General features: G+C 47.6%; 1 protein-coding gene across 1 annotated transcript in view; it reads left to right on the forward strand.

Moving 5' to 3' along the window:
* RWDD2A (RWD domain containing 2A) overlaps positions 1 to 23,398 on the forward strand; it is a 63,552-nt gene that overhangs the window by 13,670 nt on the left and 26,484 nt on the right. The window contains exon 2 of the mRNA XM_063916899.1: positions 19,082 to 19,314. Within this exon, the coding sequence (XP_063772969.1) occupies positions 19,082 to 19,314 (233 nt within the window). The remainder of the gene's footprint in view (positions 1 to 19,081; positions 19,315 to 23,398) is intronic.

Genomic DNA, 23,398 nt, shown 5'->3' on the forward strand with positions numbered 1-23,398 from the left:
GAGGACCCATGGCCTCTGCCGCTCAGACAGGACCTGCTTCAGCAGGGGCCCTGTCTGTTCCAAGACTTACAGCGGCTGCGTTTGACGGCATGGCGATTGAGCGCCAGATCCTGAAGGAAAAGGGTATTCCGGAAGAAGTCATTCCTGCGCTTATTAAAGCCAGGAAAGATGTTACGGCAAAGCATTATCACTGCATGTGGCGGGAATATGTTGCATCGTGCGAGGCCAAAAAGGCCCCAACAGAGGAATTTCCACTAGGTCGATTTCTACATTTCCTGCAAGCAGGAGCGAATATGGGCCTAAGTCTAGGCTCCATTAAAGTACAGATCTCGGCTCTGTCGATTTTCTTTCAAAAAGAATTAGCTTCAGTACCTGAAGTTCAGGCATTGTGAAAGGAGTGCTGCATATTCAGCCCCCGTTTGTGCCCCCTGTGGCACCTTGGGATCTCAACGTGGTGTTGAGTTTTCTTAAAATCACATTGGTTTGAGCCACTAAAAACCGTGGATCTGAAATATCTCACGTGGAAAGTGGTCATGTTATTGGCCCTGGCTTCAGCCAGGCGAGTGTCAGAATTGGCGGCTTTATCATGTAAAAGCCCTTATCTGATTTTCCATATGGATAGGGCAGAATTGAGGACTCGTCCCCAGTTTCTCCCTAAGGTGGTGTCAGCGTTTCACCTGAACCAGCCTATTGTGGTGCCTGCGGCTACTAAGGATTTGGAGGACTCCAAGTTGCTAGACGTTGTCAGGGCCCTGAAAAATATATGTTTCCAGGACGGCTGGAGTCAGAAAATCTGACTCGCTGTTTATCCTGTATGCACCCAACAAGCTGGGTGCTCCTGCTTCTAAGCAGTCTATTGCTCGCTGGATTTGTAGTACAATTCAGCTTGCACATTCTGTGGCAGGCATACCACAGCCAAAATCTGTAAATGCCCATTCCACAAGGAAGGTGGGCTCATCTTGGGCGGCTGCCCGAGGGGTCTCGGCTTTACAACTTTGCCGAGCAGCTACTTGGTCAGGGGCAAACACGTTTGCAAAATTCTACAAATTTGATACCCTGGCTGAGGAGGACCTGGAGTTCTCTCATTCGGTGCTGCAGAGTCATCCGCACTCTCCCGCCCGTTTGGGAGCTTTGGTATAATCCCCATGGTCCTTACGGAGTTCCCAGCATGCACTAGGACGTTAGAGAAAATAAGAATTTACTCACCGGTAATTCTATTTCTCATAGTCCGTAGTGGATGCTGGGCGCCCATCCCAAGTGCGGATTGTCTGCAATACTTGTAAATAGTTATTGTTAACTAAAGGGTTATTGTTGAGCCATCTGTTGAGAGGCTCAGTTGTTTTCATACTGTCAAACTGGATATAGTATCACGAGTTGTACGGTGTGATTGGTGTGGCTGGTAAGAGTCTTACCCGGGATTCTAAATCCTTCCTTATTATGTCTGCTCGTCCGGGCACAGTGTCCTAACTGAGGCTTGGAGGAGGGTCATAGTGGGAGGAGCCAGTGCACACCAGGTAGTCATAAATCTTTCTAGAGTGCCCAGCCTCCTTCGGAGCCCGCTATTCCCCATGGTCCTTACGGAGTTCCCAGCATCCACTACGGACTATGAGAAATAGAATTACCGGTGAGTAAATTCTTATTTTATGTTTTATTTCTAATATGTTTTATACTTGGTGTGTAGTCCCTATTACCAGTGCCAGATTAAGGTCCACATGGGCCTGGAGCTGAAATTTATGAAGGCCTATTATGTGCTGCTGCAAGGGGTGTGATCGGCGCTGAAGGGGATGTTACTAGTGATATGGGGGTTGTGACCAATGTTCTGGAGGTGTGGCCTGCACAGAGGGTGTGGTCTGTACTGTAGGGTGTGACTAGCACCTACCTTCAAAAACCTCAATCACCCCACCCCTATTAGCTTTTCTCTATCGTCCTAAGTGGATGCTGGGGTTCCTGAAAGGACCATGGGGAATAGCGGCTCCGCAGGAGACAGGGCACAAAAAAGTAAAGCTTTACTAGGTCAGGTGGTGTGCACTGGCTCCTCCCCCTATGACCCTCCTCCAGACTCCAGTTAGATTTTGTGCCCGAACGAGAAGGGTGCAATCTAGGTGGCTCTCCTAAAGAGCTGCTTAGAGAAAGTTTAGTTTAGGTTTTTTTCTTTACAGTGAGTCCTGCTGGCAACAGGATCACTGCAACGTGGGACTTAGGGGGAAAGTAGTAAACTCACCTGCATGCAGAGTGGATTTGCTGCTTGGCTACTGGACACCATTAGCTCCAGAGGGATCGAACACAGGCCCAGCCGTGGAGTCCGGTCCCGGAGCCGCGCCGCCGACCCCCTTGCAGATGCTGAAGCGTGAAGAGGTCCGGAAACCGGCGGCTGAAGACTCCTCAGTCTTCATAAGGTAGCGCACAGCACTGCAGCTGTGCGCCATTTTCCTCTCAGCACACTTCACTGGGCAGTCACTGAGGGTGCAGAGCGCTGGGGGGGGGCGCTCTGAGAGGCAAATATAAACCTTATACAAGGCTAAAAATACCTCACATATAGCCCATAGGGGCTATATGGAGATATTTAACCCCTGCCTGACTGGAAAAATAGCGGGAGAAGAACCCGCCGAAAAAGGGGCGGGGCCTATCTCCTCAGCACACGGCGCCATTTTCTGTCACAGCTCCGCTGGTCAGAACGGCTCCCAGGTCTCTCCCCTGCACTGCACTACAGAAACAGGGTAAAACAGAGAGGGGGGGCACATTAATGGCTATATATATATATATTAAAGCAGCTATAAGGGAGCACTTAATATAAGGATATCCCTTGTTTATATAGCGCTTTGTGGTGTGTGCTGGCAGACTCTCCCTCTGTCTCCCCAAAAGGGCTAGTGGGTCCTGTCTTCATTAGAGCATTCCCTGTGAGTTTGCGGTGTGTGTCGGTACGTGGTGTCGACATGTATGAGGACGATATTGGTGTGGAGGCGGAGCAATTGCCAAATATGCAGATGTCACCCCCCAGGGGGTCGACACCAGAATGGATGCCTTTATTTGTGGAATTACGTGATGGTTTATCTTCCCTTAAACAGTCAGTTGAGGACATGAGGCGGCCGGACAATCAATTAATGCCTGTCCAGGCGCCTCAAACACCGTCAGGGGCTGTAAAACGCCCTTTGCCTCAGTCGGTCGACACAGACCCAGACACGGGCACTGATTCCAGTGACGACGGTAGAAATTCAAACGTATTTTCCAGTAGGGCCACACGTTATATGATTTTGGCAATGAAGGAGACGTTACATTTAGCTGATACTACAGATACCGTAAAACAGGGTATTATGTATGGTGTGAAAAAACTACAAACAGTTTTTCCTGAATCAGAAGAATTAAATGACGTGTGTGATGAAGCGTGGGTTGCTCCTGATAAAAAGTTGATAATTTCAAAAAAGTTATTGGCATTATACCCTTTCCCGCCAGAGGTTAGGGCGCGCTGGGAAACACCCCCTAAGGTGGACAAGGCGCTCACACGCTTATCCAAACAAGTGGCGTTACCCTCTCCTGAGACGGCCGCACTTAAGGATCCATCAGATAGAAAGATGGAAGTTATTCAAAAGAATATATACACACATGCAGGTGTTATACTACGACCAGCTATAGCAACTGCCTGGATGTGCAGTGCTGGAGTAGTTTGGTCAGAATCCCTGATTGAAAATATTGATACCCTAGATAGGGACAATGTTTTACTGTCGTTAGAACAAATAAAGGATGCATTTATCTATATGCGTGATGCACAGAGGGATATTTGCACACTGGCATCTCGGGTGAGTGCTATGTCCATTTCAGCCAGAAGAGCCTTATGGACACGACAGTGGACAGGCGATGCGGATTCAAAACGTCACATGGAGGTTTTGCCGTATAAAGGGGAGGAGTTATTTGGAGTTGGTCTATCAGACTTGGTGGCCACGGCTACTGCCGGGAAATCCACTTTTTTACCTCAAGTCACTCCCCAACAGAGAAAGGCACCGACCTTTCAACCGCAGCCTTTTCGCTCCTACAAAAATAAGAGAGCAAAGGGCTTGTCGTACCTGCCACGAGGCAGAGGAAGAGGGAAGAGACACCAACAGGCAGCTCCTTCCCAGGAACAGAAGCCCTCCCCGGCTCCTGCAAAAACCTCAGCATGACGCTGGGGCCTCTCAAGCGGACTCGGGGACAGTGGGGGGCCGTCTCAAAAATTACAGCGCGCAGTGGGCTCACTCGCAGGTAGACCCCTGGATCCTGCAGATAATATCTCAGGGGTACAGGTTGGAATTAGAGACGGATCCTCCTCATCGTTTCCTGAAGTCTGCCTTACCAACCGTCTCTTCCGAAAGGGAGAGGGTGTTGGAAGCCATTCACAAGCTGTACGCTCAGCAGGTGATAGTCAAAGTACCCCTATTACAACAAGGAAAGGGGTATTATTCCACTCTATTTGTGGTACCGAAGCCGGATGGCTCGGTAAGGCCTATTCTAAATCTGAAGTCCTTGAACCTCTACATAAAAAAGTTCAAGTTCAAGATGGAGTCACTCAGAGCAGTGATAGCGAACCTGGAAGAAGGGGACTTTATGGTATCCTTGGACATCAAGGATGCGTATCTACACGTTCCGATTTACCCCGCACACCAGGGGTACCTCAGGTTCATTGTTCAAAACTGTCACTATCAGTTTCAGACGCTGCCGTTCGGATTGTCCACGGCGCCTCGGGTCTTTACCAAGGTAATGGCCGAGATGATGATTCTTCTTCGAAGAAAAGGCGTATTAGTTATCCCATACTTGGACGATCTCCTAATAAGGGCAAGGTCCAGAGAACAGCTGGAGACAGCTTTAGCACTATCTCAAGAGGTGCTAAGATAACACGGGTGGATTCTGAATATTCCAAAATCCCATTTAATCCCGACAACTCGTCTGCTGTTCCTAGGAATGATTCTGGACACGGTTCAGAAAAAGGTTTTCCTTCCAGAGGAAAAAGCCAAGGAGTTATCCGATCTGGTCAGGAACCTCCTAAAACCAGGAAAAGTGTCAGTACATCAATGCACAAGAGTCCTGGGAAAAATGGTGGCTTCTTACGAAGCAATTCCATTCGGCAGATTCCATGCAAGAATATTCCAAAGGGATCTGTTGGACAAATGGTCAGGGTCGCATCTGCAGATGCACCTGCGAATAACCCTGTCACCAAAGACAAGGGTGTCACTTCTGTGGTGGTTGCAGAAGGCTCACCTATTAGAAGGCCGCAGATTCGGCATTCAGGATTGGATCCTGGTGACCACGGACGCCAGCCTGAGAGGCTGGGGAGCAGTCACACAAGGAAGAAACTTCCAGGGAGTATGGACGAGTCTGGAAAAGTCTCTTCACATAAACATTCTGGAACTAAGAGCAATCTACAATGCTCTAAGCCAGGCGGAACTTCTCCTGCAAGGAAAGCCGGTGTTGATTCAGTCGGACAACATCACGGCTGTCGCCCATGTAAACAGGCAGGGCGGCACAAGAAGCAGGAGTGCAATGGCAGAAGCTGCCAAGATTCTTCGCTGGGCGGAGAATCACGTGATAGCACTGTCAGCAGTGTTCATCCCGGGCGTGGACAACTGGGAAGCAGACTTCCTCAGCAGACACGATCTTCATCCGGGAGAGTGGGGTCTACATCCAGAAGTCTTCAACATGTTAATAGACCGTTGGGAAAGACCAATTGTAGACATGATGGCGTCTCGCCTCAACAAGAAACTGGACAAATATTGCGCCAGGTCAAGAGATCCACAGGCAATAGCTGTGGACGCACTGGTAACTCCTTGGGTGTACCAGTCAGTGTATGTGTTTCCTCCTCTGCCGCTCATACCAAAGGTATTGAAGATCATACGGCAAAGAAGAGTAAGGACAATACTAGTGGTTCCGGATTGGCCGAGAAGGACTTGGTATCCGGAACTTCAAGAGATGCTCACGGACGAACCGTGGCCTCTACCTCTGAGAAGGGACCTGCTACAGCAGGGTCCCTGTCTTTTTCAAGACTTACCGCGGCTGCGTTTGACGGCATGGCGGTTGAACGCCAGATCCTAAAAGGGAAAGGCATTCCAGAAGAAGTCATTCCTACCTTGATTAAGGCACGGAAGGAAGTCACCGTGAAACATTATCACCGCATTTGGCGAAAATATGTAGCGTGGTGCGAGGATCGGAGGGTTCCGACGGAGGAATTCCAACTGGGTCGTTTCCTACATTTCCTGCAATCAGGATTATCTATGGGTCTCAAATTGGGATCCATTAAGGTTCAAATTTCGGCCCTGTCAATATTCTTCCAAAAAGAATTGGCCTCTGTCCCTGAGGTCCAGACTTTTGTCAAGGGAGTACTGCATATACAGCCTCCTGTGGTGCCTCCGGTGGCACCGTGGGATCTAAATGTAGTTTTAGATTTCCTCAAATCCCATTGGTTTGAACCATTGAAAAAGGTGGATTTGAAATATCTCACATTGAAAGTGACTATGTTACTAGCCCTGGCCTCTGCCAGGAGAGTATCTGAATTGGCGGCTTTATCTTATAAAAGTCCTTATCTAATCTTCCATTCGGATAGGGCAGAACTGCGGACTCGTCCGCATTTTCTCCCTAAAGTGGTATCAGCATTTCATCTGAACCAACCTATTGTGGTGCCTGCGGCCACTAGCGACTTGGAGGACTCCAAGTTGTTGGACGTTGTCAGAGCCTTAAAAATATACATTGCAAGGACGGCTGGAGTCAGAAAATCTGACTCGCTGTTTATATTGTATGCACCCAACAAGTTGGGCGCACCTGCTTCTAAGCAGTCGATTGCTCGTTGGATTTGTAACACAATTCAACTTGCACATTCTGTGGCAGGCCTGCCACAGCCTAAAACTGTAAAAGCCCACTCCACAAGGAAGGTGGGCTCATCTTGGGCGGCTGCCCGAGGGGTCTCGGCATTACAACTCTGCCGAGCAGCTACGTGGTCGGGGGAGAACACGTTTGTAAAATTTTACAAATTTGATACCCTGGCAAAGGAGGACCTGGAGTTCTCTCATTCGGTGCTGCAGAGTCATCCGCACTCTCCCGCCCGTTTGGGAGCTTTGGTATAATCCCCATGGTCCTTTCAGGAACCCCAGCATCCACTTAGGACGATAGAGAAAATAAGAATTTACTTACCGATAATTCTATTTCTCGGAGTCCGTAGTGGATGCTGGGCGCCCATCCCAAGTGCGGATTATCTGCAATACTTGTACATAGTTATTGTTAACTAATTCGGGTTATTGTTAAGGAGCCATCTTTAAGAGGCCCTTTCTGTTGTCATACTGTTAACTGGGTTTAGATCACAAGTTGTACGGTGTGATTGGTGTGGCTGGTATGAGTCTTACCCGGGATTCAAAATGCCTCCCTTATTGTGTATGCTCGTCCGGGCACAGTACCTAACTGGAGTCTGGAGGAGGGTCATAGGGGGAGGAGCCAGTGCACACCACCTGACCTAGTAAAGCTTTACTTTTTTGTGCCCTGTCTCCTGCGGAGCCGCTATTCCCCATGGTCCTTTCAGGAACCCCAGCATCCACTACGGACTCCGAGAAATAGAATTATCGGTAAGTAAATTCTTATTATATCAATAGTGTAATGTGAATGTAACTGTAATATGTAAAAAAATGAAAAATGGCACTTACTGATAATGTAAATGTGAAACCCCTCTACTAATGAGCATACGTGTCACTTAGTGGTGTCATTAATGTGAAATTTCTCTATGTATGAAAAAAAATCCCTTACCTTATAACCAGTAGCGGATCTTGCCATGGGCAAGCAGGACTTTTGCCCGGGGCGCCGCCTTCCGGAGGGTGCTGGCGCCATCCGGAGGGCGCCGGCGCCATCCGGAGGGTGCCGCACCATGGCAAGATCCGCTGCTGCTGTGCCCCCCGCTGCCGCTGCCCACTGTGAAGGGAAACTAGACACGTAGCGTCTAGTTTCCCTTCGTCGGCTGCCCGTTGTGAAGGGAAACTAGACGTCATCGCGCACCGCACATCCTACTACAGTACAGGGGGCGTAACTGACCATGCCCCCTGTATGAAGCCACACACCCTAATGCCGCCCGGGGCGCAAGAAGCCCCGGAACCGGCCCTGCTTATAACTAGCTATAAGGACATATTTATACAAATATGCAGACTGCTTATAGAAATTAAGAATCCTTTTTTTGTCATATATCAAGGCAATAAGGATTGTTCTTCTGCTTGGATGTATTAATCTTAATGAAAGCCAGCCCCATTGATCAGGAAGAAACATAGCGAATGCATCCGTGATCACTTTATTTCTATCTACAGACCCCTTGTGTCTACTGTGCATGCTTGACTTTCCAGGTGTTCAATGCATCAAAGCCACAAATCGCTTTGGGAAGCCCTAAAGCCCACCAAAGAGGGATCACAAGATCTTCTCTGGCAGGGCAACCCCATAGCTGTGATAGGCTAACATGGCGTTTGCCCACACAGCACATTATGGGAACAGATGCTGGAGGGGAAGCCTGCTTTTCTCTTTAGTACATCTGAAGGATACTTAATTCTGCCTTTAAACTTTTGGAAATAGTTTCCACATATTTGAATGGCAGACTGGTTAATAAATATACACCATAGCAGTGGCAGAACTTGTGAGTGGTTGTCCCAAGTGCAAAAATATGCTTTGCCGCCCCCTCCTCCGCCCCACCCACAGTTCACAATATGCTACATGGCAGAGACAGTGACGGAGAGAGGGTGATGGGGAAAGGGGGACAAGTAGTGGATGACAGGGAGAAGCAGCTTGTGACAGAAAGAGGGTGGCACAAAGAGGCAGAGGGTGACAGGGAAAGGATGACAGGGAGAAGCAGTGGGTGACATGGAGAGGGTAATGGAGAGAGGTTGACAGGGAGAGGCAGACGGTGATGGAGAGTGGGTGACGGGGAGGCAGTGGGTGACGGGGAGAGGGTGATGGAGAAGCAGAGTGTGTTGGGGTGAGGCAGGGGATGACAGGGAAGGGCAAAGGGTGAATGGTAGAAGCAGGCATATGAGGTGTCTGTACGAGGGAGTATCAGTGAGGCAAACAGAAAAAACGTATGGGTTTAACATGAAAACTGAGAAAAGAGAGAGACAGGGGAGAAAGAGAGGGGTGGGAGAGAACAAGAGTTTGCTGTGATTGAGGAACTAACCTTTCACCTACTCCATCACGATCCTTGTGTATGCAGAGAAGCAGGTGACTATCTTCCCCTGTCCGACACAGCAGCTACAAAGCCTGGGACCAACGGGTGATGGGCAAGCGAAGCTCTTCTCCTTTTGGGGCGAGAACGGTCACTAGATCATGACGTCGGGACACGGCAACAGCAAAATGCCAGGCAGGGATACTGAGTCTGGGGGGAGGAGCTGCGAGTAGAGGGGAGGAGAAGGCCCCTCCTCCACCTCTGCTCGGACATGGACCGCAGTCTGTCACTCATTTAAGCCAAGCCTGCACTAGTGAGCATCACTGTGTCACTCTGGGGGGAGGAAGTGAGAGGGGAGGAGAAGGGAGAGAGCAGCCTGTCCTCCCCTTCCGGACGGTCCTGGACCACAACCACTGTCAATTGCCATGTTTAGCCTCTGTGTTCAGGATAGAGCAGGCAGCAGCTGCTTTGAGTCTGGGGCACTGGAAGCAGGCAGCGCAGCGGCATATATAATGAGTCTGTGGGACCCTTCACTGCGGCAGACCCTAGAGCAATGTATCGGCTGCAGCGCCGCTAGTTCCGCCTCTGCACCATAGTGAGACTATATTAAATCTAACCACCATATTAATGTTCGCTCAAGGATTTTTTGTGGCAGAGTGTTTTAATTAATGTTGAAATTAACATTACTGCTACAACTATGTGGTGTAGTTTGAATTGTGGGCATTACAGTATGGTATAATATTTATAGGGTGCAGTCACCATGGCAACAATCACAATGTTGAGAGTTATGTCGACATTGTTAAATGGGACTTGTTGACATCTACAAAATGGTGACATGTTCACAATGTTGACATATGAAAGGTCAACATTCTGAGGAATGCCAACATTTGGGTTAGGCTGCGGGGCCAGGGGTGACTAGTTGGGGGGGTAATGCCACAACCACAGGGACCAGTATAAAAGTGTCCCCCAACTGTGGCATTATCTCTCTGGCTGTGGGAGCCTCCTGCCGGCGCAGCTTAGCTACGGCCGCAGGAGACTCGCTGCCAGTTTCCTGATCACAGCGGCTGCGTGTGACGTCACGCAGCTGCCGCGATCACGTCCACGACACGACCCCGTTCTTCCGGCTCCGCCCACCGGTCGCTCTGCCCTGCCCCCACAATGCTCCGTCTCCTTCCTGGAAACAGAGCGTTGCCGCCCTGCGACCCCCTCTGCCTGATTGACAGGCAGAGGCAATTGCATTTTCTGTGCCCCTCCCCGCAGAAAATGCGGGCACATGCGCAGGACGGGCGCTGTGCATGCGCCCACATCTTTTCAGCAAAAATTACGGTTGGATCGCACACTGTGATCGCACACTGCACACTACGATCCAACCTGAATTAGCCCCTTAGTATGAAAGCAAGGACTTCGCGATGGAACTGTGATGCTGCAGGGGTCGGGTAGATCGATGATGGGTGTGCGGGACTGAACTGTTGGGGGGATGGGGTTGGGAAGGAGCTGCAATGGGAGGGGGATCAGAGCCATGCTGGGAGATGAGTAGGGGGTGTCTTTGCAAGGGGGTACTGTAGAGAGGGTACAGAGACTGAGGGCATTGTTAAGTAATATATATATGTATGACCGTATGTGCATATGGATGTGTGTGTGTGTATATATATATATATATATATACACACACACACACACACACACACACACACACACATACAGTCATACATATATGCACATACATACCTATATACTATATATATAAACATATGCTTAGATTTGACAATAAATGTCAAGTCAGGGCAGCAATATGGTACTATAAATATACATATCTGTACATGCATAGAGAGAGACAGAGCAACAAAATATAACTCAGTCAGTGGCAGTGCATACCTTTTGGAGGGACACTGCAGTACACTGACACCCCTTCCCTGATCAGCACTTCAGCAGCAGCCTGTTGCCGATCATCAGCACTTGCCACATAGCGACTCAGTCACAACGATTAAAGCCGCCTACACAGGGAGCGGAGCTCGGCTGCTACAGCAGTTATGCACGGTGGTGGGGCGGCGCTTATCATGTCCAGGCTGCCTCACAGTATAGCTTCGCCCTCAACTTCCCTACAGGATCTGTCCTGGCACCATTTTACATTTCCAACTGCCGCAGCAAGCTGGAGGGCCGCTGCCTGTCATCCTCTGCACACAGCGCTGCACAATAGCAAGTATTGTGGGTCTAAAGTACCCCTTTTAGACCACATATAACAGGTTGTACCCGGGAGCCATACATGGGTGCGACCCGGTGAGGCCCCTTTCACACAGATGTCTCCAGCCTGGCATATTGCCCGGTTGGTGACTTCAGCAGTAACACATGTGGATGCGGCGCTTGGAGATCAGACGATCTCTAAGCGCCGCCCATCTATACAGTGTGAACAGGAAACATGTCGCATCGACCCGGCAACCCATTCACATTGCACAGTGACCCTGGTCTGATTGTTTTTCACTGCATTTATTAGCAACTTTCACACTTACAAGTAATTTTGCTTTTTTCTCAAACTGCACAGAGCCAGTTGCTCCCTGATCAGCTTGTGCTGCGGTACCTGTGTTTCCCTGTCTGGGACCTCAACAGTCCAGTCTGAAAGGCCACGGTGGGCAAGAACTATGGCTGATACTATAGCTGAGCTGCGTCAGGCTCAGACTATTGAAGCTTCAGGATCTGGTAATGATGTTAGACCTTCCCCTGTTGCTATTGAGGATCCTCTATGGGCTTGTAATATGAGCGGGTATCACTCTGACATGGCCACTTCCTTAAATAAGATGGTTGCATCCTAAGGTTCTACTGCAACTACGAGCATAGCCCGGAACCTTCCCCCTTTTCATTTCCGGGGACGAACAAGATGCTTATGCCTCTTCTTACAAAGATGGGGAAATAGATCCGGACTGAAAGGATACTTCCGAATGGGAGGAAGATTCCTCTTTAGGTTCTGGTGTCATATTTTTAATTGAAGCTGTTTGTCAGACATTACAGCTAGAGGATGCTAAAGTGCCTCAGGAAGAAGAAACAAATTGCTGTCTTTCCATCTTTTTCTAATATTGACAAGGAATTAAAAGAGGCCTGGTTAAAGCCTGATGCAAAGGTTCAGGTTCCTAGAAAACTAAAATATTTATATCCTTTTAAAGATGAGGATACAAAATCATGGGAGGTTCCGCCTAAAGTGGATGCACCCATCACGAGATTGGCATAGGTCAGGGGTGGCCAACCAGTCAGAGTCAAAGAGCCAAATAATCTTGTTAAGTACGTCAAAGAGCCGAAGGCGAGCATGCAAAAATGGGGTGTGACCCCTGGTATAAAATACATTGAAAAAGCCAGATACACATAAAATCATTTTTGAAAGCCAGATCCAACATAAAATACACTGAAGAAATCACTTCCGCATAAAATAATTGAAAAAGCCAGAACCACATAAAATATAATGAAAGATGATTCACATAGTACACTTCAGCTTTCCCATGTGTCACTTCAGCCAGCACCCTGCTGTGTCACTCCAGTCAGCTCCCCCACATGTCACTCCTGCTAGAACCCTCATGTGTCACTTCAGAGCCCCCCCCCACCTCATGCCATTGTAGCAGCTCCTATTACCCCTTTCACACCACACAAATATCCCGGTATCGACCCGGCATATTGCCGGGTGGACACGGGTTGGTGTGAAAGGGGCCATGGTCGAATTCCTGGGTCGCCTGACCCGGTAATTCAACCCAGGTTATAAGCAGTGTTATTCCTGGGTTGAATGCAGAGTCAGTAGCAGCGTAAACGGGTTCCCGGGTCAATGCGACCCGGGACCCGTTTACTACATAGAGAGAGGTGGCGCGGAGATGAGCTCAACTCCCAGCGCATCCTCCACCCCCGCTGCCGCCTCACACCCTCTGCAGCTATGGCAACTGACCCAGCAAATTGCCAGGTCGGGAAGCCACCTGTTAGGGTCCAATGCCGGATCCCACCCGGGAAAGGACTGTTTCTAATTCCCGGGTGGGATCCTGCATTGGCGATGTGAAATGGGGGTTAAGGATCCTCTGTTTGACGGTGGGCGTTTTATCTCTAGTATCTGGCTCCCTCAGTCCACAGACCTCGTAGTGAGTCTGCGTGTCTTTCTGGAGTGCAGTGGTTACCGGATCTGTTGTGGTAATGCGACTTCAAGTGTCGGGAGCCACATTTAAAGAAAGAAAGAGCCACATGCAGCTCAAGAGTCACAGGTTGGCCACCGCTGGCATAGGTGATTGTCAGAGAAATCTCATAACTTCTCCTGTGAGCTGACCTCAGAGTTGTGTATTGTCAAAAGTATAAATTATATGTGGCTGGGGACGTTGTAAAAGGGGATTGTATTTCTACATCAAAAGCATGTGTTCAAAGCAGATATTGCCAAGCTCTGGCCATTGAGGTCTGACAAGCCCAATTAGTTTGTTATGTCAAAAGGGGGCTCTGTAAACAGACCAGGGAAGTGTGACAAATGCCCCCTGCCTGAAAGGAATGTTCAGAAATTCTATTTCCTGACTAGCTTCATAAACCTCTGGAGCTTCAACTCCATCCTTAGAAAGATGTGACACACAGATCACAGGCATTCTATAGATATTACAAGGAGAGTGACCTTCCACTGCTGGATATGAATGGGCCCAGCAGAGTAAGGGTTAACCTTTCAAAGAGGTGGGGGCTGAGGGGCTTGGTGGCCTACAACTACGTGAATCACTGATAGATCCCTGTTCATTCTGATGGAAGTGGCTGCCCATGCCTGGATGGATGTTTATTTTCTTTGTGAAGCTTCCTCACACAGATCTTAATGCACTACGTAAGAGTAATTAGTTTCTTATTTTCTTTATTCCCTTTTTGTTTATTGAGATTGCTAGTAACCTGTATATCCTTTCTTATATTCTTTGTAATCTATTTACCCTTGTAAACCCGAAGATACTTCTTAATTATAATAAAAATATAATTAGTTCTGACTGCTGTGTTCTTGAACCCAAGTCAAGCGAACTCCATATAACCTATTTTTTTCAAGAGATATTGAGATTTGTGGTTACAGGTAAAGCTAAAGACGCCTGCAATGTCCGTAATACTTTGAAAAGTCTTTGCTGGTGGGTGCGTTGATTCGCACGGCACTGGCGCAACTCTCGGATTGGTGTATCCGGAGAGTGGGGCGGCCGGGGTCCGTGACAGACTGTCATGTCTACTGTGCAGTCTGTTGCTGTGAAAGAATCCGCGGATAGAAAGAGTGAGATGGTTCTAAAATCAATTTTCACTCTGGCGGGGGGTATCCCTTCGTCTTATCCTGGCTAGTGCCTGAGTCATTGAGGATTGGATGACACGCATCATGTCTGGAGTTCAGTCTGAGGATCCATCTCAGGTTATTCCAATGACGACTCAGATCACTGAAGCTCTGTCATGTGTTAATGATGCCTTATTGGATTTCATTTCTCCCCAATCTTGTATCTTTGCCCTGACGGCGTCACCAGACATTCCCAATGGGTACGTTCATGGAATGCAGATTCCGATTCAAAACATACCTTAGAGACGGTCCCTTTTGAAGATGAATTTATTTTTGGTTCAGAGTTTACGAAGGTTATTTCCCAGGCTACAGGTAGCAAAAGCCCTTACCTTCTGGTGCAAATAGTTAGAACCAAGCCTTCCAAGTTTCGGTCCTTTCAGACCCAAAGTAGAGGCTCTTATCTTCTGGGACACTTCCCGTTTTCCCGTAGAGGTGCATTCCAGGGCTGAGGCTCCCAGAGTGCACGTTGACCTGGACTTAAGACTACCGATAAGAACCTTAGCATGACTACCACAGCCATGCAATCTGTCCCCAACTGGTAGGTGGGGCTGCTTATTCTGGTTTCAGGCTGTTTGGCTTTAAACAGATCCAGATCGTTGGGTGAGTGGAGTCATATCCAGGGAATACATTCTGTATCTGCGGAAACAGTTGCCACACAGACTTTGTTACCCCTCTTCCTCAGGATCCAAACAGGAAACAGCCTTACTTTAGGCTATCGCTTCTCTGTCCGATGCGGGGTAATCATCCCAGTCCCTCCACATCAACAGGGTCTCGGATTTTACCCCAGTCTTTTCCGGGTGGACAAGCCAGTCAGTTCGTTCTGCCAAATCCTCAATTTAAAACTGTTGAATCCTTATCTTCAACTGGACAGATTCAAGATGGAGTCAATCTGTTTTGTTATTGCTGCTATGGAAGCAGAGAAATGTTTAGCTTCCATTGACATCAAGGACGCCTACCTCCATCTTCCCATCTGAAAGGGACTTCATCACAAATAAGTAAATCTGTGTCTCCTGTGCTCATCACAAGCTTAACTAACATCTGTAATCTCTCTATCTACTGGTATCTTTCCTTCACTGTTCAAGCATGCAGTGATTACGCCCATTCTGAAAAAAAAAAAATTCTGACCCTAACTCTCTCAAACTACCGCCCCATCTCTCAGCTCCCATGCCTCTCCAAGCTACTTGAGAGACTTGCCTCCACTCGCCTCACACACTTTCTTAATTCACACAATTTTTTGGACCCACTTCAGTCAGGCTTTTGTTCCCAACACTCCACAGAGACAGCACTGACTAAAGTAGTGAATGATCTAGTCACTGCGAAGTCCAAAGACCATTACACACTTTTTATTCTTCTAGATCTCTCTGCTGCTATGACACTGTTGACTACCCTCTTCTCATACAAACGCTACAATCCCTAGGTTTTCAATACACAGCTCTTTCTTGGTTCCAATCCTACCTATCTATTCGCTCCTTTAGTGTCCGCTTCTCTGAATCCACCTCCTCTTTGCTAGCTCTTTCAGTTGGAGTACCACAAGGCTCAGTCTTAGGTCCTCTGCTTTTCTCTATCTATACCAAGTCTCTTGGCAAACTAATCAGCTCTTTTGAATTTCGGTATCATCTGTACGCCAATGATACTCAAATCTACCTATCCACCCCAGATTTATCACCATCTGTATTGGTCCGTGTCACTGAATGCCTTTCTGCCGTTTCATTTTGGATGTCATCTCGCCACCAAAAACTTAGTATTTCCAAAACAGAGCTAATTATAATTCCACAGGCCAATAGTAGTTACCAACCTGATATCTCTATCACTGTTGAGAACTCAACAATCAATCCTACCCCACAAGCTCGCTGCCTAGGTGTCATCTTTGACTCTAAACTGTCCTTTGTTCCCCACATTCAATCTGTCTCAAAATCATGTTACATACATCTAAAAAACATATCCAAAATACGAACATACCTTACACAAGACTTTGCAAAAACTATAATCTATGCATTGATTACTGTAATAGTCTTCTTACTGGTCTTACCAAAAAGAGACTCTCACCACTACAATCCATTCTGAATGCAGCTGCGAGGCTGATCTTCCTCGCTAGACGTTCATTGGCTGCAGATCCACTCTCAGTCCCTCCATTGGTTACCTGTATTCTACCAATTTCAATATAAAATACTTTTACTTAAACACAAGGCCATTAACCAAACTGCACCAATGTACATCTCTCCACTTATCTCAAAATATCTCTCAACAGAACCTCTTCGCTCTTCACAAGATCTACGTCTCTCATCCACACTTATCATTTGCTTCCATTCACGATTGAAAAACTTTCTTCGGGCTACACCAACTCTATAGAATGCCCTCCCACACACAGTAATACTCTCCTCTAGTCTCCAAACCTTCAAGCGTTCCCTGAAAACTCACCTCTTCAGACAAGCTTATTAAATTCTGGAACCGCCCACATAACCTTCATAAACTTTCCTGTCCAGTTTACATACCCACGGTACAGTCCACACATATCCTCACATATTTTCTCTTTCTCCACTTTCCCATCCTCCTGACCCCAGGCCAACATTACTGTGTGACCATATTATACAGCCCACCAAGAACCGTTGCAATCTGGTGGATAGCATCTATCCTTGTGTATCAATACCTATTTCCCTATAGATTGTAAGCTTGCGAGCAGGGCCTTCCTACCTCTATGACTGTTTGTTATTACCCAATTTTGTTTTATCATTGTTGTTTCCAATTGTAAAGCGCAACGGAATATGCTGCGCTATATAAGAAATTGTTACTAAATAAGTAAATCACCACTTTGCAGTGGAAGCTCGCCATTACCAATTCCAAGCTCCTATTTTCGGTCTGTCCATGGATCCCAGAGTCTTCACAAAGATAATGGCTCACATATATTCCTCCATGCAGCTTTGCTAAATGTAGACTGAGGTACTGCTGGAGGTGAGAGGGTTTAGAGGGGGAGGAGTCAGCTTTTAGTGTTCTTTTGCCTTGCCACCATAGCCCACACTCTAACCTAGAGGTAATGAATAAAGCAGCATCCCCCAGATAAACTCAGAGGTAGAGATTTTATGGTTAGTAAAAATCCTATTTTTACATTTTAATGTTTTTCTCCACAAATACAGCTCCTTTTAGCTTCCTTTGAGTCTTATGCTGGGTACACACTGATAGATATATCTGCAGATCAATTGATCTGAAGATATATCTACAGACGGACCGGACAGTGTGTTGAGCTTACACACTGCCCGATCCATTGGGACTGACGTCACAAACTGGGCGGGCATTTACATGCACCCACCCAGTTCAGCTGTCAGTCACCGCCGGCATCTGCAGCAAGTGTGCAGGCGGGTGGCTGACCACCCATACACACCGCACAATGCCCCAATATATTGTTAGATATATTGGCCGTTGGCTGTGCTGCAGGGATGAAGCAACATTTCGCTCGTACACACTGGCCGACGGACCCGCGCTATATCGGCCGTTCAATAGAATGACCGATATATCGGCCAGTGTGTCTGCACCTTTAGATTAATTAATTAAGAGTGGTGCAGCTAATTTATTTTTAATAGTTATTAACCTTTATTCATGTAGTGCCAACATATTTCTAAAGATTGCTTTATGATTTACCTGTCCCAGTGGCTGAATTAGTGAGTGGTAGGTCCAGGTGCAAAAATTAGCTTACTGACACTCTCTGCAGTCTTCAAGTGTCAGTAGTGATGATGCCGGTAACTGTCCCCTAAGGGGACGGGACCGCCTTCTCCTTTGTGATTAACCATCCGGCATACTATAATGAGTCACTTATTGTTAGCACTGATAATGTCGCCGGCTGCCGGCCCTTGCATTGCCGTAGGCCTCGTGCATTGAATCGTCTGCACCACCGGTAGTCCCACCCCTGATGTGTCCCTACTCTATTGGAGCTTGCGGCCTTCATTTTCTACCACAAAAAAAGGCATGCCCCAAAATGAATTTCATCCCAAAAATGTATCCTATAATTATTGGACTGTGGATGAATCTGGAGCACTGGAAGGAAGCCCAGAGAGAATACTGTATGCCCTGGTGGCTTAGGGCCTGAGTCAGAGATGCACGCAATGTCAATGTCTGACACAGTGGAGTGATTTTTTTTTTTTGCCACCTCATGCAGCACAGCCACACTGCACATGCACAGCAATTGATTAGCAAACGCAGTGAGGATTTATTTGCAAAGTGGCCGTTTGAAGGAGGTAATGGGGATGGCTACAAAAATGCAGGCATGTTGCCACCGTTTTTTGGGTGTGTCCTAGTCAGCCACTCTTAAATTATATGCAGTTGGATTGGCCCTGGCATCTTACTTGCGACGGACATTCTGAGCACCAATAATGTCAGAAGTTGGGTAATGCGATTGATGTTCCCGTTGTGTATTTTTGCACATAAGTGCCGTATCTGAGACGCCAGTGGCGGATCTCTTACACAACACAGAGGCTGAGTCATTAGCATACTGTGCCAAGTCTGCTACGTCTGACTGTGATCTCCCCTGAATCAGGCCCTTAGTGCAGACTGCATAACATACAGTAACTAATGTATTTGCAGCTCAGACTCCAGTCAATGTACACACCTTTCTGTGTGCCATCTAACTACCATTTATTCTATGTTTCTCTTGGTAGAGTTGGAGCTACTCTGCTGTCCATGTATTACTATGAGTGACATCACTAGGGAATGCCTTACGCTTCAGCTCTTAGAGATGGAAATGCTCTTCTCTATGTTTCCTAACAAAAAGGATATAATCCTGAATGATGTGAATTCCGTTACCATCACACAGAAATATCTAGAGGGAACTAATGAACCCTTTCCACCGTCAATTGAATTTACAGTTATTGTTATAACCGAGGATCAGAAGGTAAGAATTTTTCATATAATATTTTCTGCAGCAGGGTACATTGGTTTCTACAGGGAAACATTGGGTATAGAGTGGATCTTGATCCAGAGAAGCACCAACAGGCTAAAGCTTTAGGCTGTCCAAAGATGCAATGGGGCCTCCTCTATAACCCTGCTCAGTTTTGAGTTGGTGCCTGTAGAAGCAGTCACTAACAGGAGGGCTGCGCTGGGCAGTCCTGAAAAAGCTTTTTCTGGCAGAAAATTTTCTTCAAAACTGGGTTGTCAGCGCTTGATGTCTATGGAAGCTAAACATTTCTCTGCTTCCATAGCAGCAATAACAAAACAGATTGACTCCATCTTGAATCTGTCCAGTTGAAGATAAGGATTCAACAGTTTTGAATTGAGGATTTGGCAGAACGAACTGACTGGCTTGTCCACCCGGATATTAGTTCATATAATACTGTAATTATCTGCATTGCTAATGTGACTGTGTGTGCCTGTTTCTGCTGTAAGGTTTCACTTTCAGTGTTTCCCAGAAAATCTATCACTAAGTTCTGTACCCTAGGGGACTAGGTGCGTCAGGGTCGTTTATATAGTACGTCACAGTATTTACCTATTACATGTATTCTACTGTGTACTCAGTCACATAATACCGGAATTATTCGGAGGAATTATACTCTGTCTGGCTTCGTTGTGCTAAAACGCTCTGTGTTGCATTTGTGTACAATGTCTAACAGAAAGGGCGGGAAATCTGGGGACGCTCCTGCATCATGCAGAGTATGTGCCACACAAAATTATCTGAGGGGGGAATCTGTGTATGATGGTCTGTGTACTCTGTGTCATACATCCCTCTATCAGTCCGCAGCTCCTGTACCCAATCAGAAGCCATACTGGGCTGTGTTCTCAAACCTACTGGGTACTCCAGTGGAACGCCTAACGCCCCCTATGGGACCACCTGTGCCATTACAGCCTCAAATTGTTCCTGCGATGAATCCGCCTTGGGCGGATGATTTGTCTAACCAGTTGCAGTTGACTCATTCCTTGGTCAGACAAAAATCTACCCCAGGTCACTCCCGTGTCTCTGGGTCATCTAAGCGGGCTGCTTCCTCCTCTGAATCCACCAATTTCTCAGATATTTCATCTGAAGCGGGGGGTACTGTCCTGGCAGACACTGAATCAGGCGTTTCTGACATGGACTGAATTACAGATTGATGTTCCTGCTGTAGTGGTTTCTATTAAGCAAATCCTAGAAAACACTGATGATGTTGAGGAATCCACTACTGTCACTAAGAAAACTGATATGTTTAAGAGGCAGAAGGTGGTTAAAAATCTATTACCACATTCTGACCATTTGGTGGACATCAGGCAGGAACCCTGGGCTAATCCAGCTGAAAAAAGTTCCCTCTCTCTCTAAACGGGCCTTAACTCGCTATCCTCCCCCTGCAGAGTTATGTAAGAAGTGGGAAAATTCACTGCCGGTGGATACTCATGTCACCCGCCTAGTGGTGTCATCCACTCTGCCTGTCACCACTGTCACTTCTCTGAAAAAAATGACAGATAAGTGTGTGGAGGGATGCCTGAAATCTGTTTACTCCCTTACAGGCGCTGTACATAGACCCACCATTGCTGCCTCTTGGGCTGCAAAAGGTATCAAAGCATGGGTTCAGGCAATAGAGGATGAGCTGCCCGACGATATATCTGTCAATGCCAGAAAATACCTGTCTCACATTACCACCGCCACCTATTACATACAGGAGGCTTCCTCTGAGGCAGGTGTGTTGGCGGTCAAGACGTCGACTACATCTGTCCTGGCTAGCTGTATTCTGTGGTTGAGGTCATGGAAGGTGGACCTGGACTCCAAAAAGACCTTTGGAGTTACTCCCTTTAAAGGGAGACATTTTAGTTGGAGAAGACCTAAATAAAATTGGGTCTGAACTGGCGGCTGCTAAGACTGTGTTATGCACACCAGTGCCTGCAGGAAAGTACTGGTGTCAGGACTGTTATGCACTCCAGTGCCTGCAGGAATGTACTGGTGTTTGAACTGTTATGCAAAACAAATGGACTTACAGACAGACTGGGGAATATGACATAACGTACACAGAAGGTGATAGGGTAACAAAATACACACAAAGTGAACAGAGAAGCCCAAAGGCTAAGGAACTGGGTATCTCCCTTGTATTAGAACTGCTCAGATGAGAAAAGCAAGATGTTGTGTTTTAATACGTAGAGAACCCGAAATGCTGTTGCTAAGGGCAACAGCAAAACCCTAAAGGGTTACCAACGGGTGTGGCAGTAAACTCCTTGGTCAGAGATGGAATGATAGACACAAGGAGAGTCTCCACAATCCTAATTCTCACTTTCAGTGCACAGGTTCAGCTTACTGCCACTAAACTGACCCCTGACACCTTGCAAAGTGAGACAGGATTAGACAGGCAAATCTTAGAATACAGCCGCAAACTTGCTAAGTTCACAGAGTAGTAACAGAACCCCAGCAAGCTAAACGACTGACTCCAGTCTTACTGCTAGGTCTGGATTGGCAGAGTGTAATACCAAATCCCCAGGCCTATTTGCAGTAAGCAACAAACAAATACAAAGCTACACAGTACTGGCTAACTTTCAGAAACTGACTAACCAACAAAGATTCAGCAGCATCTGCTTACCCTGAGAAGAGGCCTTATAAAGCAGGTGCTGTCCACGCCCCACTCAGACCTCACAGACTGTGAGCACAAAAACCAGCACCGGATCCCCTGCCATGCACAGAGCCTATAACCACTGCACAGCAAAAGACCCGAACCGGAGTATCAGCTGCGCTCAGGTCACTCCGCTAGCACTTGTCTCCCGGTTGCCATGACGACGTGGCAGCACAGGGCAGGAGACCCTAACAGTACCCCCCCCTCTGACGAGGGGTCAAAGAACCCCTACCACCGGGTTTATCGGGGAACTGCGAGAAGAAAGAGCGTATCAGTCTGGGGGCATGAAGATCACAACTGCGCACCCACGACCGCTCCTCCGGGCCATACCCCTTCCAGTGCACCAAAAATGACAGCCGACCCCGAACCACCTTGGAGTCAAGAATCCTTTCAACAACAAACTCCCTCTGGCCACGTATCAGAAGAGGGGAAGGTCTTCCACTGGAAGAAGGATTACTAATCGCCCGTTTTAAAAGGGAACAATGAAATGTTTTATTGATACCCAAAGAACGGGGCAGATCTAACTGAAATGCCACCGGATTGATAACCCTGGTGATCTTATAAGGGCCGATGAACCGGGGGCCTAACTTATGAGATGGCTGTCTCAACTTCAAATTCTTGGTAGACAACCAGACGAAGTCTCCTAATTTGAAGCTGCAGGGTCTTTTCCGCTTATCAAAAACCCTTTTGGTCACTAATGACACAGACACAAGGGCTTTCTTCACTTTCCGCCAAATACCTCTAAGGACCGAAACCACAGAGGAACCACCAGGCGTGGAGTCCAGGGGGTCAAAAGAATTGGCCTTAGGATGATGCCCATACACACAAAGGAAGGGAGAGATCCCTGTAGCAGAGTGAGCCGCGTTGTTATAGGCAAACTCCGCCATGGACAGATGAGCAACCCAGTCAGTCTGACACTTGGAGACATAACACCTGAGGAACTGCTCCAAGGACTGGTTCACCCTTTCAGTCTGCCCATTAGACTGCGGATGGTAGCCCGACGACAAGCTGACAGAAATCTGGAGATCGGAACAAAATGCCCTCCAGAATTTGGCCACAAACTGGGATCCGCGGTCAGAGACCACATCAAGTGGCAACCCGTGGAGACGCACAACATGCAGCATAAATAATTCAGACAGGCGTCTGGCCGATGGCAGCCCAACCAGTGGAACGAAGTGCGCCATCTTCGAAAACCTGTCAACGACAACCCAGATGGCTGTCATCCCCGAGGATTTGGGCAAGTCCACCACAAAATCCATTGAAATGTGGGTCCATGGCTTAGATGGGATAGAGAGTGGATGTAATGGGCCAACAGGAACCCCTCTAGGAGTCTTATTTCGGGCACAGATGTCACATGCCCGAACCCACTGATCCACATCCTTAGCCACAGAGGGCCACCACACCGCCCTAGATAGC

This window comes from Pseudophryne corroboree, chromosome 4 (genome assembly GCF_028390025.1).
Source record: "Pseudophryne corroboree isolate aPseCor3 chromosome 4, aPseCor3.hap2, whole genome shotgun sequence".
NCBI lineage: Eukaryota > Metazoa > Chordata > Amphibia > Anura > Myobatrachidae > Pseudophryne > Pseudophryne corroboree.